The sequence below is a fragment of the Siphateles boraxobius genome, unplaced genomic scaffold (assembly GCF_051911475.1).
Source record: "Siphateles boraxobius isolate OS27281-9 unplaced genomic scaffold, OSU_SipBor_1 195, whole genome shotgun sequence".
In the NCBI taxonomy this organism is placed as follows: domain Eukaryota; kingdom Metazoa; phylum Chordata; class Actinopteri; order Cypriniformes; family Leuciscidae; genus Siphateles; species Siphateles boraxobius.
Genome location: NW_027508805.1, coordinates 736,122 through 753,332, shown reverse-complemented (window position 1 = coordinate 753,332; position 17,211 = coordinate 736,122). Strand labels below are relative to the sequence as shown.

The 17,211-nt window shown below is 42.1% G+C and overlaps 1 protein-coding gene across 1 annotated transcript in view; it reads right to left on the bottom strand.

Moving 5' to 3' along the window:
- Positions 1 to 578: 578 nt before the first annotated feature.
- tek (TEK tyrosine kinase, endothelial) overlaps positions 579 to 17,211 on the bottom strand; it is a 39,462-nt gene continuing 22,829 nt past the window's right edge. The window contains exons 10-23 of the mRNA XM_077235503.1: positions 15,472 to 15,630; positions 14,403 to 14,537; positions 14,011 to 14,286; positions 13,367 to 13,678; positions 6,577 to 6,737; positions 6,178 to 6,388; positions 5,979 to 6,089; positions 5,706 to 5,896; positions 1,961 to 2,074; positions 1,819 to 1,889; positions 1,583 to 1,623; positions 1,102 to 1,198; positions 926 to 1,025; positions 579 to 839 (exon numbers count right to left, since the gene is read on the bottom strand). Of these exons, the coding sequence (XP_077091618.1) occupies positions 765 to 839; positions 926 to 1,025; positions 1,102 to 1,198; positions 1,583 to 1,623; positions 1,819 to 1,889; positions 1,961 to 2,074; positions 5,706 to 5,896; positions 5,979 to 6,089; positions 6,178 to 6,388; positions 6,577 to 6,737; positions 13,367 to 13,678; positions 14,011 to 14,286; positions 14,403 to 14,537; positions 15,472 to 15,630 (2,054 nt within the window). The 3' untranslated portion in view covers positions 579 to 764. The remainder of the gene's footprint in view (positions 840 to 925; positions 1,026 to 1,101; positions 1,199 to 1,582; positions 1,624 to 1,818; positions 1,890 to 1,960; positions 2,075 to 5,705; positions 5,897 to 5,978; positions 6,090 to 6,177; positions 6,389 to 6,576; positions 6,738 to 13,366; positions 13,679 to 14,010; positions 14,287 to 14,402; positions 14,538 to 15,471; positions 15,631 to 17,211) is intronic.

The window sequence follows — 17,211 nt, the reverse complement described above, 5'->3', positions numbered from 1 at the left end:
TGAGCTGACACTGATTTGTACTCTATGTATGGTATGTCTTCAGTCAGAAAATGCACACAAAGTGGCTTTGGTAAAAAAAAAAAAAAAAAAAAAAAAAATATATATATATATATATATATATATATATATATATATATTCAATATAAATATATATTATTATTGTGATGTGGGATGTAAATAAAATCAAATAGATGAATTAAAGAGATTTGTGACCATGAAATTTTACCATGACAACTTTAGCCAGACAAAAGTTACTCCGTCATGGAGACTAACGATGATGGACGTTTAAAACAGTGGCGTGGCCAATTAATTTCCTCATTTATACACACAGCTAATGTTTGTCTGCCCTTTAAAATGATATCCAACCACTTTCTGCAGCCGTACACATAATTACACACTGAAATTCTTTTTGATTGTTCTGAAACTGTAATCCTGGATTGTATTTTGTGTGCTAAAAAGTGGTTAAATATAACTTATTTTGGTCACAAAAAATAAGCTTTTCTAGAGGTTTATAGGGCTTAAAGCTGCCGGATTGAAGTCTTTAGAATGTATGTTCAAAAACAGAAGGGCTCGCAGTATCAAACAACAGGGGTTTTATTAAAAACAATGAAATATACAAAAGTTACACATCTGTCAGCATCTGCACTCAACATCTCACACACCAATAAACACTTCACAACAAACAGAAATATGATACACACAGTGTGTGTAAACCTCTAGTCTGTGGATCAGAGGATGATATTAAGGGTAATGAAGCCCTGAGATCAGCCAGCTTCCTCCGCAGAACAGTCAATGCCGGCGTAGGTAAACTTCTCATACAGCGTTGTGTTGACGTACGTCTGGACAGAATGAGAGGAGAAGGTCAGCAGCAAAACCACAGAACAGCTTTTCATCAGAACTGGAAGATTATTAATGCCCATGATACCTTCCTCTCCTCCAGCATACGATTGAGTGACATCAGGATCTGAGCGAATGACGGTCTCTCGTATGGCTTCTCCTTCCAGCACTGTTTCATCAGCTCATACCTGTAGAGCGAGACAGAGAAAGTGTTCATTCCTTTTGCTCTCGCACATGTGTTGCTGACCGGTGCTTCACACTTACACCTCGTCAACACAGTTGAGGGGCTTCTCCAGCCGGAAGCCCAGCGGAAGTTTCTCGTAGAGCTCAGCGCACGTCAGACCGCAGTACGGTGTTCCTCCTGCCAACCAAGAGCCAACCAATCACATGTCAGCAGGAACACCTCAGACACGCAACCGCCCTCCAATACTGTAGGTGTGGCCCAAATGATGCACTAAATGTTCTCTATACCATCTAGTGTACAAGTTTTATAGGGTTATTTAGTCATTCAGTATCAGAGTCTGATAGCATGTCTTCATACACTAGGTTTAATTAAGTAAACCTGCGATCAGTGAGTGCATGAAGTGTTCAATTAACTTGATGATTCATCATCCAGGTTTTTGAAGTGCTTTTTAGAATTTTCTCATTACTCGCACTATTTATGCTAACCAGTGCATAAGTACATGAATTGGGACGCACCTACAGTAATATTGAGAATATTGAGTAATATGCAGTGAACACAGACCTAAGCTGACCACCTCCCAGAGCAGCACACCGTACGACCACCTGCGCAGACACAACACTCGTTACTCTCACGCAGACACACACAGCGCAGACACAACACACGTTACTCTCAGCACAGACACAACACACGTTACTCTCAGCACAGACACAACACACGTTACTCTCAGCGTAGACACACACACATTACTCTCAGCGCAGACACACGCCGCACAACACTACAGACTGGAAGACTCTTACACGTCACTGTTGGTGGTGTAAACACTGTAGTTGAGAGATTCGATGGCCATCCACCTCACCGGCAGACGGCCCTGTGGAGAAACACACGTTAAATCACACGTTCATTTATGCATGACAAGAGCAGCGGCTTTCAGATCTTTACCATCGTCTTCTTGACGTAAACCTCCTGACCTCTGGACAGGCCGAAATCAGCGATCTTTGCCATAAAGTTTTCTCCTACCAGGATGTTTCTGGCTGCTAGATCTCTGTGAATAAACTGCAAAAGAAAAATATTCAGAAATGTTAATTAAATGTGCAGAGGTGCCAAATTGAAACCAGCAAGGTAATGTAACTAACCACATAAATGCACATAGTCAAGTCTCCTACATAAATATAGCGCTTTTTACAATACAGATTGTTTCAAAGCAGCTTTACAGTGATAATAGAAAATCGATCCAACAATGATCGTTTTGGCTGTACAGCAGATCTACAAGAAAGTCATTGTCCAGTTTAAGTAAGTTTTAATATATTTATTTCCATTGTAAAAGTCATTATATATTAACTTAGGGGCCACTTACACGACACCATCTTACACGACCAATGTTGAAGATTTTATTATTTAGAAAACAAGTAATTTTGCTATATATTTGGACACAATTATTTCTTCTGTCTGTGACTTTGGATTTCCTCTGTGTATGTGAAAGACCTTGAATGGAATGTTGTTTGCTGCAAGAATTCTATTCTGAGAAGTCACATGGTAAAAGACCTTTACCCAAAACTATCTATAGGGTGTGTTACCTTCTTTGGAAGAAGATGTATGTATATAACTCTGAACCAAAATATACTCGGGAGTGCGCTGGAAGGCCAGAGGGCCAGTGGGCCGGAGGGCCAGAGCGTTACAGCGCCGTTCTATGGAACGGGACGGCGTTCGAAAATAAAGTCTAATTATTTCTGGCATCAAAGATCTCTGAGAAGTTATTTTTGGAAAAGATTGAAAACCACAACACCAACAGAAATAAGAAAACTTTTAATGCATTCTGGCTGTTCATTTAATGACAACAGTGTTGTGATGGCTCGAGAACGCAAACTTTGAAGTAGGTTTCAAAGTAAAAAAAAAAACATTCCAGGATTTTTGTAATCCCAGGACTTTAGTAATTTGTCATTTTGATTATTGTAATGCTCTCATGGGTGGTTGCCCTGCATGCATAATAAAAAAAACTTACAGCTGGTCCAAAACGCAGCCGCTAGAGGAGTTCTTACCAGAACCAGGAAGTATGACCATATTATCCCGGTTCTGTCAACACTGCATTGGCTCCTATTAAACATTGTATACATTTTAAAATATTGATAATTACTTACAAAGCACTAAATGGTTTAGCTCCTCAGCACTTGAGCGAGCTCTTAACGCATTATAGTCCTTCATGTCTATTGTGATCTCAAAACTCTGGTCAGTTGATAATACCAATATCAAAATCGACTGCTGGCGGTAGATCCTTTTCCTATTATTAGGCTGCATAAATTAGGTCAACCAGAACTGGGATCACTTCCTATAAAACCCGATGTACTCGTTACATCATAAGAAGAATGGCATCTACACTAATGTTAGTCTTTCTACTTATTCCGAGGTTTACTGTAATCAGCCGGATCCAGGCTGTATCCAGACCAGATCGAGGACCAGCACCTAGACACGACCACAACGCATGATGTAGTCAGCTGGATCCGGGCCGTATCCAGACCAGATGGAGGACCTGCACCTAGACACGACCACAACGCATCCCTGAAGTGTCAGCAGAGATTGTGTAAACTAGACTCTCATTGAAGGCCTCATCGACATAACAGCCATCAGCACTGATCCTCAACAAACCCACCTCAATCCTGGTGTGAACACTCTGATCTTAAACCAAATGGAACTGGATAATATTTTGATTGTTCCAAACCAATCTGAATTATTACCTGTAATGCTGTCTGAATCATATTTATACACTGTTCATTCATTGACCAGAAGAAAACTGCCCCCACCCCGCTGAGCCTGGGTTCTCCCAAGTTTTTTTTTCTACATTCTGTCGCTGATGGAGTTTTGGTTCTTGCCACTTTCGCCTTTTTCCACCTTTGTTGCTCCTGGCTTGGCTTGCTTAGTTGGGAAATTAAATATAACAATTAATTTAATATTCAACAATAATATTGATCTGCCTGCATTGACACTATTGAACTGAGCTGGACGATGAGCGGCTAAATATATAAATTAGCTTTTTTTTAAACAAAAATTAAACATCACTGAACTTACTTAAAGGGTTAGTTCACCCAAAAATGAAAATTATGTCATTAATGACTCACCCTCATGTCGTTCCAAGCCCGTAAGACCTCCGTTCATCTTCGGATCACAGTTTAAGATATTTTAAATTTAGTCCGAGAGTTTTCTGTCCCTCCATTGAAAATATATGTAAGGTATACTATCCTTGTCCAGAAAGGCAATAAAGACATCATCAAAGTAGTCCACGTGACCTCAGGGGGTTAGTTAGAATTTTTTGAAGCATTGAAAATACATTTTGTTCCAAAAATAACAAAAACGATGACTTTATTCAGCATTGTATTCTTTTCCGGTTCTGTTGTCAATCCGCGTTCACAAGGCCAGTGACGCTGCTGACGTAAGACGCTGCTGAAGTGTTATCTGGTGCGTCCGTGTATTCGGGTTCAAATAAATATGTCTGGTTAAAAAAAAATGCAAGTCTTCCCCTGTGTCGAAAATCCTTAGGCATGTTTGCAAAAATTGTTTTGTTTACAGCGTGCGTCTCCCTCAGACTGTAAACGAAGGTCAGGCGCACCAGATAACGCGTCAGCTCGTCTTACGTCAGCGGACTCATGAACGCGGATTGACAACAGAACCGGAAGAGAATACAATGCTGAATAAAGTCGTCGTTTTTGTTATTTTTGGAACAAAATGTATTTTCGATGCTTCAAAAAATTCTAAGTAACCCACTGAGGTCACATGGACTACTTTGATGATGTCTTTATTGCCTTTCTGGACAAGGACAGTATACCGTACATAGATTTTCAATGGAGGGACAAAAAGCTCTCGGACTGAATCTAAAATATCTTAAACTGTGTTCCGAAGATGAACGGAGGTCTTACGGGCTTGGAACGACACGAGGGTGAGTCATTAATGACATAATTTTCATTTTTGGGTGAACTAACCCTTTAAGCTGGACAGTGATGCTATTTTCTTCTGGAAACAAACTTTTTTGCATTATTTTCCTGTTATTTCTGTAAAGCTGCTTTAAAACAAATTGTATTGTAAAAACCGCTATATAAATAAATGTGACTTGACTTGACTTGAGGAATAAGGCAGTTGCACTAGCTCTGTGAGGAGCCACATAACCAAGTTGGAAAGGTCAAGAGTGACATAGGCGGAAAATACAGGGTACGGTGAAAAACTCCTCCAACTCATTTTCTCCTCCAACTTCAAAATCTTCCTAAGTCGTTCTTTTACCTTTTATTTATTTATTTATTTATAAAAGAAATTGTAAAAGGCGTTTGATTTAGTCTTTGCACATTCGCTTTGTAAACACTAGGTCTGTACTTCCGCCTATGTCACGCGCAACCTTTCAAGGTGATTACGTAATGGGTGAAGTTGTGGGGGTGCAAGATGAGCATTTGTGGTTAAAAAGTATATACATGTTTATTTTGTAATAAAATGGCTGATGGTTTGTCTAGATAAGACTCTTATTCCTCGGCTGGGATCGTGTCGAGCTTTTGAAGCTGCACAGAAACTGCAATTTGGACCTTCAACCCATTGGACCCCATTGAAGTCCACTAAATGGAAAAAAATCCTGGAATGTTTCTAGGGAACTAATCCTGGAAATAATCCTATTGCAAAGAAACTATTAGGACAGCGTGTTTCCTGCACTCACCTGTTTCTGGCTCAGGTAGTCCATGCCTCGCGCCACGTCTGCAGCGAAGTGCAGGAGCTGCTGTGAGGAGAGCGTAGACGCGGTGCTGTTAGCGATGGCGAAGGCCGGGTCCGTTTCTAACACGCGGCTCTTACGCAGGAAGTCCAACAGGTTTCCGTGAGGAGCGTATTCAATGGCCAGATACAGGTAACCTGCAGCAAAAGCAAACAGTGCAAATGAGCTCTGCTATGCAGTAGTGCTCTAACGAGAAGATCATGCGTTAGAGCCGCACACCTCTGTGTTCACACGCTCCCAGGAGGTTGATGATGTTCGGATGGTGACCCAGCTTACACAAGACCTCCAGTTCGCCCGCAAAGTCTCTGTGGTCATCCTTAGATGCATATTCTATTGAGCAGACAGAGAATAAGACATCATGAGAAAAACTGTGCAATTGCTAGCACACATAATGACTCTAATGACAAATTCCTCTCGCCTTTCATTCTCTTGATGGCCGCATCCATCCTCAGCCCATCTTTCTTGATGCGAGCTTTCAACACCTGTCCAAAGTTTCCCTCTCCGATCACGTCCTGGAACTTTATGTCGCTCCAATCCAGGGCCGGATAGGCCACAGACTGGCTGGAGTTGGGAACTTTCTTCTGCATTTTTAGAGGCACGGGGCTAAACTGGACCACGGGCTCCTCTCTCTGTGTGCACGGGAAAGACAGATGTTTACAGACTCTGTAAACAGACTCTGGTCCAGCAGACCTGAAGCAGCTAATGAAGGTCTTCACTGGAAACCCGGCTGTAAGGAGCAGGATTGAACAGCCCTGCTATACAGAGTAAGCTGTGACTGAATTCAGATGAATTCAGTTGTTTTCTATTGTGATCTCACCACTATGTTGTGAAAGGCCTGCACCATGCGTCTCTGGAAGGTGGCTCTCTTCAGCTGCAATACAATGCAGAAGGCTAGCAGGATGGTAATGCACGTCATGCCAGCGGAGCCCAGTATGGCGTAGAAGAGCATGTTTCCATGAGCTGTGAGTCCATGGAACTCTGAAACACAACAGACAGGATTACAGTCTAGAATACGGTTGTAAATCACATTCGATATTGTAGAACGTTACCTGTCAAGTGTTAAATAATGTAACGTTAAATAAATGTTAATAATTTAACATTAAGTAACATAATGTGAATTAAACAGTATTAGCATATTTTATTATTTTTCCTGACATTTGTACCCATTTTGCTCAATAATATACATTTACTTTCATTATATTTTGTTTTTTGTTTGAATTTATTTATTGTTAAAGGCCGTGTTGCAGGGTTAATTTTTCAACGAATTTGTGCAATTTGCTTGTTGGTAATAAACATTTAAACTGTTATCCATTGTATTTTATGTTGTTGGGTATCACAAAACGGAAAATAATACAATAAAGTAGGTACTATCTTACAGCGGTTTGCAACGATTCTCCTTTACCCCCCAATGCACAATAGTAGACGAGATTATTCAGATAGCAGATTATAGATAAATAGATAAATACATGGATATAGATAGATAGATATATAGATAGACAGACAGATATATATATAGGTATAGATAGATAGGCCGGTATATGCGGCAACTGCACATCCAATGGCGCGGGCGCCTGTGACGTGCGACCAACTCTACGTTGTCAATCTACCTACTATATATTTGTATCTATTTATCTATCTAGCTGCTAGCTATCTATGCTAACGTTATGCTATCTGGCTGTCTGCCTATCTCTCTCTATACCGCCCACACAAGCACCTGCCAAACACAGCGACACACACGCTGCGGCTACGTTTGCAACAACATTTTCACCGGAGGAAGAGATAATCGGTTATGGTGTGTTCACCATTCGCTTATCGCTTATAGAGTGTCAAATACGCGTCTATTGCGTCTAGTTAGACACTTGAACATTCGCTCGAGTTCAAATTTTTCATCTTGCGCGGAAGACGTTCGCGGCAAACGCGTCGCCCAATTCGCGTCATTCGCGATGCCCGGCGCGAATGATGCGTCTATTCGCGTCTTTGCATTGACTTTGTATGTAATCTACTCGCGCAAATAATTAAATTCGCTTTCGGTTTGAACACACCACGCCCATATAGCTAGCATGATGCCTTCTATTTCTAGATGACAAAGACAAAGTTTACCAGTACTACGACACTATGACAAAGGTTACCGGTACTTATCTGAACTAACGTCATGATCACTGCCACTAGATAAAAAGACAGATTTTTCACTCGGTGCTATTCAATGACAGTAAAAAAAAAATATGTGTCGTTATTGTGCACTGCTGCTCGTAGACTAGCTCCATTGCTCATTGCTGCGTTGCTAAATGATAGCAACTTACCAGGACACTTCACCAACTCTCCACTCATTCTCCTCGGACCATGCATTTAATTGGCTTTGACAGCCATCAGTTCTTGGCAATTCCTCATTTGCCCTCTCACGTCTGGCAGGTTCGAAAGTATACGGCTGCGGGCCATCATACATGTTGGCTCTTGCCACCTCTTCCTAATCACAGTCAGTCGCCATAGTTCTAATACTAGGCTGAGGCAACCTTTCCTCCACTTCTCCCCAATGTGACGTCATCACCGAATTGCATAAAAAAACCTGTTGCTACCAAAAACGTAAAAAACTGGTCTTTAAGACCATTTTTGAGACATTTTAAAAATTATATACATATCTTGAGTGATTTACGTACCCATTAATCGACAGTGGTGGTTAACCTGCAACATGGCTTTTAAAATGGTCAAAATGTATAATTTGTGCCTGGATCACATGGCATTAAAGTATTTGTCTGGTACAACAAACGCTGTATTTCATAGTTTTTTTTGTGTCATGCAGAAGAGAAATGACCACAGTTTTGAGGCTTATGCTTCATCATAGCTTTATGGCTGCATCATGTGGAGCTCCCCAGTTCTTTTGCTGTTTTTTTTTTGTTTGTTCTGTGTTAAGTCATTATTTTCCTATCAATTTCACAAGAGACAAACTACTGGACATAGGGCAACACACACCAGACAACATTTTTCCAGTCTTTGATTATTCAGTTGTTTTGTTGATCGTTTTAATCTGAGGGGCAGTGGTTCTGTTCAAACACGCGGTCAGACGGAAACGGCGCACTTATTAAGGTTTGTGTCACGGGGTGGCCGGAGCCGGAACCTTGTGCACGGAAGTTGTTGTTACGGGGGAGCACTTCCGGTGCAACACCAGGCCGGTTCCGGTTTTCCCCGTGTGTTATGGCCGATCGGTGCAATTGATGAGTGGAATTGCTGACGGGTGTGAGAGGAGGAGAGATTGGGGTGGCCATTGAGACGCGGTTTCCATAATGGATTATAAAAGGGAGACGCGGCAGCCATGAAGGAGAGAGGGTGCACGCAGAAGGTGAGAGGCTGAGGGGCCGAGGCCGAGGCCGAAGCAGCGGAGGGAGGCGGCGAGGAAGAGAGGGCGAGAGAGAGAGCGAGAGAGAACGAGAGAGAGGAGATTTCGGCTGGATTGCGGGTGTAAGCCTTGATTTCACAGTGAGTCTGTTGAATTGCATTTCTATTGTGGGAATGAGCACGAGTGAAATCTTGCAGTGTATTGGTGAATATGCGAGTGTGGGAATGGTGTTGCTGCTGATCACTCACAGTCCCAGCTGTTCATATCTCTCTCTGTCTGAGCCCCGAAGAAGAGAATGCTGAAGAAGAGAATGCGGAAGCTGTGAATTATGTTCATTCCTCTCTCTGTCTGAAACTGCTGAGTTACATTCATTTATGTTCATATCTCTCTCTGTCTGAGCCCCGAAGAAGAGAACGCCGAAGAAGAGAACGCGGAAGCTGTGAATTAAGTTCATCCTTCTCTCTGTCTGAAACTGCTGAGTTATGTTCAGATCTCTTTCTGTCTGAGCCCCGAAGAAGAGTGTCTCGAAAGAGAGAATGTTCAAGAGACTATTGATATTGTTTTTATTATTTAATAAAGAACATATATTTATTTTAAATTCCGTGTCTGCCTCCCTCGTGTCCACGGTCAGCTCCTTAGGGGCGGTACTCAAGTTAGGGGTGGGCGGCCCGCTGGCGCACGCCCCGGCCTGTGACATTTGTGAACGTAGCTTTCTAACTATAAGTATCCATCCAGCAAATCTCTGATGCCTTCCTAACAAAACGGGTGAACTTCTCTTAACCCGCACAAACAAAGACTTTTCAAACTCTGAAGCCATACCTGTCAATGCGCGCCAAATCTGTCGGGCTTTCAGCTGTTCCACAAAAGACTGTAATTTCCTGGATCGAAAAATGCGTATTACTCTGTCCCACGTTCAGATTTGGGGCTCTCTGATCACTGTCTAGTTCATCTTATATCGACTTACAGTCAGAAAATGAAATCAGCTAACCTAACCAGGCCAGAAACAGACCAACAAAGAAGATCAGAGTGGCTAAAAGAAGCTACTCTGAGAAGCTGAAAATCCAGTTCTCAGCTTATGACCCAGCATCAGTCTAGAAGAGTATGATGAACATCACCAATTACAAGACAGGAGAATCAACTACTGGTTGAGGATCTGAATGTGTTTTACAGCAGGTTTGAGAATCCTAGACTCACACCCGCTCTGATCTTCACTTCACACTCTCATCAGCACCTCCTGCAAGCCTCCTCCTCCTCCTGCCAACCTGCGCTTCAGGTGTGTGTGGAGGATGTTAGCTGGGTCTTCAGAAAAAAGAAGACTAGGAAAGCTTCAGGCCCAGATGGCGTCTCAGCTGCGTGTTTAAAAGCATGTGCTGACCAACTCACCCCAATCTTCACACAGATCTTCAACAGATCACTGGAGCTGTGTGAAGTTCCCTGCTGCATCAAACGCTTCACTATCATCCCAAATCACTTGACTTTATAACAGACCTGTCGCTCTCATGTCTGTGTTCCTTAAGTCGTTTGAATGACTGGTGTTGGGCCACCAGAAGAACATCTCTGGACCTTTGCTGGATCCTCTTCAGTTGTCTACAGAGTAAGCAGGTCTCTATATAATGCAGTCAACATTATATCTTGCAACATCTAGACAGACCTGAGACTTACGCAAGGATCCTATTTATGGACTTCAGTTTGTCTTTCAACCAGCATCTTCTATCATCAAATTGATCCAGTTTTTCCTGCACACCCCAGTCTGTCAGTGGCTCACCAGCTTCCTGACAGAGAGGCAGCAGCTACTGGGGAATCTCACACACAGGGCCCTCGATATCGGCACTGGTGCTCCTCAGGTGTGTGTTCTCTCTCCAATGCTCTTCTCACTCTACACACATAACTGCACCAGTCTGCATATAGACAAGAGTTTGAACAACTGGCTGTCTGGTGCAGTCACAACAACCTGGATCTGAACAAGCTCAGAACAGTGGAGATGATAGTGGAGCCCCTGCTCTCCTCCTCTCAGCATCATGAACAGCACTGTGGAGCAGTGGAGCCTTTCAGGTTCCTGCGCACCACCATCTCTCCGGACATGAAGTGGAACATTCACATGGACTTGGCCCAGCAGAGGTTGTACTTCCTTCGCCAGCGGACACCGCTCTATTCAGCCGTCACTGACTCTGTCCTGTGCACTTCTATAACTGGTGTGGTTCAGCCACCAAATCAGACATCAGGAGACTACAAAGCCGTAAAGTGGCTTTGAAACAACCTGTATTGTAAAAAGTACTATATAAATAAAGGTGACTTGACAAAGGACAGGACTGCGGAGAGGATTATTGGTATCTGCTCACCCTCCAGGACCTGTGCTCTTCCTGAGTGAGGAAGAGAGCAGGTAAAATCTTCACAGACTCGTTCATCCTGACCACAGCCTGTGTGAACCTCAGATCACTGCGCACTAGAACATCTCGGCACAGAAACAGCTTCTTACCACAGGCTATTTCCCTCTTGAACAGTTAAATGCCTTCCAAATGCAATACTCCACTGTTTAGTGCAATATCTTTCTAAATTAATTTAGTCCTATCTATTAATATTATTATTTAAAATTGTCACCTTTATTTATATAGCACTTTTTACAATACAGATTGTTTCAAAGCAGCTTTACAGAGATAACAGGAAAATAATGCAAAGCAAATAGCGTCACAGTCCTACTGTAATAAATATTAATAACAAATACTGTAAATATGTTCATTATCTGTAAATGTTTATCCTGACTAAACCTATATATGTCTTATTCGTAAATGTTATTATGTGTCTTGTTATATTTGTATGTGTAGACTGGAAGCTACAATACCAAGGTAAATTCGTTGTGGGCGCAATAAAGCTCTTTCTGATTCTGATTTATAAACAGTAAGTGATCCGTGCCTGTAGAGGGCAGTGTTACTCTCTCAGTGTGTTCAGCCAGTCACATCTGCCATTCTGTGGTTCAGAAGGCTGCTCACTTTAGTCAACCTACAGACTTAAAGGAACAGACTTAAATTTTTCACAGTCAAATAAAAGTAAGGTTTAAAAGACATGAGGACGAGTGAATCCAGTCAGAGTGATCGATCACTTATCGACCTAAGTTCAGAACGTAGTGCTGTTAACCACGATGCAAACCACGCTAATGCAGACTTGGATGACCCCTGCTGGCCAAAAGCAGTTAACTCAATCCATGACTCCTTTTGACATGATTTATTACCGAGCGGCCCTGATTAGTAGAAAGAAACAATAATTAAGCACATATATCCACGCAGTACTCAAAAAAGAAAGGAAACAAAAGACAAGAATTCCAGTACTCAAAGTTTGCCCAAGCTTACAATTTCTTTTGCTGACAAATCGAAAATGACACATCTGATGAGGTGGAAGATCCGGCATGATCGCACACTGAATAAGCTGCGCTGGACAACTGGTTTGTGAATCAGAAATTGATTACAACTCTGGAATCAGATACTTAAGGTCAGGAATCAGATACTTGTTCAGAAATATGGTTAGGGTTAGGGTTATGCCTATATTGATTCATATAGGCCTAGTGCGCAAATATGAATTCAATTAAGTTGAATGGACAAATAAACAAAATTATGTTAAAATATCCTCGTATAGATATTGATCTTGACTGAATAACTTTTGTAAAATTAATTAGGATTAATCTAGGCTATATTTTATTTATAAAAAGAAAACTGGTATTATTTTACATTTGATTTCTTTAACTGTTCAGTTGTATTTATTTGTGGTTTTTCTAATTTCTTTATTGGTTCTTATTTTATTTCTGTCTGTTTACTTGTCTTTATCAATGTTTAAAATGTATATTAAGTCATTTTTGCTGATATTTTTGTCAAAAACATGGGCAAGTTCCTTGTGTAACTGGTCTTTAGGCTGCTGATTTTTGTTCATTTAGCTGAAATGTTTTGTAGACAGTATGTTTGATATCTAAATGTTTGACTTTTTTAAGAAGACTTTTGCTCAAGCTAAAAACAATAGTGTTAATTGATTATTGCTAAAATTATGATTTCTGATAAATCCAAAACTGTTCCTTTGAGCAGAACATAACTTCCTAACTTTGCTTAGGGTCCCCAAAATGGTAAACCCGCCCCTGTGTACAGCGTAACATCAGAGACGGTTGGGGGTTCCCAGAATATTTTCACGCATAAATACACTGCTTCACTTGAATACCAGATTCTGACTCCAGTAGTGGAAGCTTTTTAAGATGCACTGGATGAAGACACATAGGAAGGTTGGATCTGAGACTCACGTTTGCTCTCCTGCGGAGTCAGCGTCTGGAGGATGACCTTTGGCCGCTCCACACTCTCTCCCATGTTGTTGAGGGTCCAGAGCTCCAGCTGGTAGGTGCTGTCGGCCCTCAGGCCCCGGAGCTGGAAGCTCATGCTGGTCTGGTCCGGCTGCACGCCGAGCTCCACCTGCTGGCTGTAGTCCTTCTGCTCCGTCCGCTGGTAGCGGATTATGGCTCTGGAGACAGAGTGACCCTCGGACACACACCAGGTGATGAAGGCTGAGCTGTCACTGATGTTACAGGTGGAGATGTTGGCAGGAGGAGGAGGAAGCTCTGAAGGATCAATGCATAACCAATTAATTACTCCCACCAACTCGCCACTAGTACAAGTGCTACTTATGCACATACATACAGTGCTATATATGCTTCATTGTCTGATCGCCTGTAAGTGTAAACTATCCTGTCGCACAACTCTAAACTGCTCATTGTGCACAATGAGGCATCAACTTCATGAGTTTCTGTGAATTCTCTATCAAACCTTCGAGATGGATGAGGGAGCTTTCAGAGGAGATATAGATATGCAAGTTTAGGAAATATCCAGGTAATCTTCTGTAACAGTAACAACAGGAATCCATATACATGAGGAGATATAACATCACGCTTACGGTCGCTGAGCGTCCAGGCGCTGGCGGTGGGACAGGGCAGATCTGTGGCGCTGCTGGTAGTCGTCACCCTGCACTGGTATTTGTGTCTGGGTTTCAGCTTGCTCAAATGGAGACTGGAGGATTTTGACGCGAACTGGTATCTCCTGAGGGTTCCTGAAGCTCCGACCTGCTGACACGTGACCTCGTAACCCCAGGTGTCATCGGCAGGAGCCGCGTCCCATGACAGGACTAGCGAGGTCTGACTGACAGGTGTCAGTTTCACACCCACGAGTGGCTCTGAGGACAGAACACACACACTTTAGTATCTCATCATTTGGTGAATGTTAGATGTGGTTGAGCGTTAGTAGGTTTAGGGTTAGTTCTTAGGGTTAGAGTTAAGGAAGAGTTCTTACCGAGCATCTGTGTGGAGAAAGTGGCTTCGGGCCCGGGCTGGCCGTCTCCTCCTGGTCCGCGGCGACTGAGCTGCACCAGTGTAGTGTAGTCCATCATGGGAGAAAGATTATCCAGCTTTACCAGAGAGCCATTCGCTGTTCAACAAACAGCCAAATATGTCTCTTTTTAATGCATATCTGGTATCGACTCAAATATCCAGCAACAGATTCACAGACTTTCCACATATTGGGTATCAATTTCACGCAGAAAGATTAATGAGCCAAAGACAAAAATGTGTTCATGACAGCGACATTTAGATTGTTTTCTTATTCAGAACTAAACAACACTCTTTCCAATGATCTTTGGTGTGTTTTGTTTTTTTCTTTTGGAAGTATCACTCTCACACACACACACTCTATCTCATACACACTCTCAGTCTCTCTGTCTGTCTCTGTCTCTCTCTCTCTCTCACTCTCTCTCTCTCTCACTCTCTCTCACTCTCTCTCACACACACACACACACACACACACACACACACACACACACACACACACACACACACACACACACACACACACACACACACACACACTTTGTATACTGTATTTATATTATCAATACATATCTGCAAAGATTATTTTCGAGTCCCATCTATTTGCATTCTTTTCACCTTTGGAAATGACAAACTTATGAAACAGTAGTTGCACTGTCCTTCTGTTTGTGCCAGCACCAAGAAACACATTTAGCTAATAAGGGAAAATCCTCCTATATGTAGTGAAACACAAACATCAGATGCGGTCAGTGATTCTGCCCTTTTCCTCCAGTCTGAAATGAAAGGGTCTTTCCGGAGCAATGACTTCACCCTCATTCTTCTGAGTAGTCATAATAAGTTCTGTATATGACAACCATCAGAAATATGTTCAGCTCATCAGATAGTGTAATGGAAATATTTATTACACTAGACAGTTTGCCAAGAGCAACACAGTGACCTATAACCTCAGATATGAAATGTTCCAACTGTTTTACGCAGAAACAGACCACACAAAACCACACACATTGAGAAACTCTGAGCACATTAAGCTCCGTTACCCTCAACGCTTCTCCATGTGGATGTGCTGGCCCGTCGGTAGACAACCTTGACCGAGGTGACCGGTCCATCTCCCGTGAAGGGATCTTTATCGACCAGCAGAATCAGGTGATGTGGACCGCTGCCATTCAGGACGGGCCGATTCTGAGCTTGCGGTGGAACTGGCACAAGACAAGACTTATGATTTACATATGAAACAGCCTGTTAGTTGGCTTGTACAGGAAATTAATGCATGAACTATTGCAAAAGTAAAATAAATATATTTTCCTCTCTCTTGATATTGCTTGTTTTATGTCAGTGATCTCCTGCTTTTAGTTCTGCAAACACGTTCTACATTAGAGGTCACTAATTATCAGACCACAGATCCAGTCCCAAGATCCGGGCTGTAATTAATTTATTTATAAATTCACAGAATTACAAACATAGGGCACTGATAGCTAAGGCATCTTAACATAATGAAAGACTCAGAAGTCAAATTTACCATAACAAAGTGTGTTTACAAAGACTTTATATTGTGGGACAGAGACGGCAAACATTATTTTAATCACAATCAGTCTAAATGCCATGAAAATATTGTATTTGCACAACTAGAGTTTTTTTCGCATGGCATGGAAGGAGAGCACGATTGCCTACAGAGACGCTTAAAAACTGCTGGATCTGCTTATTTTTCAACCCTATTAGAAGAAAATAAACAAAACCGTTGGTATTTATTTCAAACAGTGGCTAAATTAACGAAAAATAAAGCTTCAACCCCAGAAGTTTCCAAGCAGCACAGCAATAATGACTTTATGAACTTCTTTACTTACAAGATTGATAATATCAGGGAGAAAATTATAACTGTGCAACCGTCTACTACAGTATCGCATCAGGGAGTGCAGTGTAGTCTCACTGACGGAAAATTTGATTCATCATTGCTATAGGAGAGGAAGAATTTTATAAACTTGTTAAATCCTCTTAATTGACAACATGTATGTTAGACCCTATACCGACTAAGCTACTGAAAGAGATGCTTCCAGAGGTTATAGATCCTCTTCTCAATATCATCAATTCATCTTTGTCATTAGGATACGTACCAAAAACTTTTAAGCTGGCTATGAATAAACCGCTTGTTAAAAAAACGCAACTTGATCCTACAGAATTAGTCAATTACAGGCTGGTCTCGAATCTACCTTTTCTGTTGTAGGGTATGGACCAATCAGACACATACTAATTATTCATTATATACTAAGGTTTATGAAACTCCTCACACAGCCCAAATGAACAAACACAAGGGCAGAAACAGTGTCATGTTACAGGGCATGATAAGGAGATTTTACGAGGATCTTTTCCAGGCCTTATTAGAGACAGTCCACATGTGACCTCCCTCTCTTAGTTCTTTCATCCAGCCGCAACACTGTTCTGGTGTTTCTGGGGAACCTGCCCCCCCCCCCCCCCCTCCACGGGGGCCCCAGGGCCCAGCAGGCCTCGATTCCAACCAGATATGGGCTCAGGCAGGAGAGAGATGACTCTCTCACAAAGAACCAAGGACAATCTCAAGAGTTTTGGAACAAAGACTCCAACCAACAACGACTCCAATCACCCATCCTTCCGACTTCCTCACTTCTCCTGGGTGCTCGGAGTGGCCTCAACAGAGTCCCAGGCCTTGACCAAACCAGCGATGCGTTCCTGGAGAAAGAGAACGCTCAACCAACTTCCACTTGACACTGCCGGAACCATCAACGACTTCAATTTTCAACAACTTC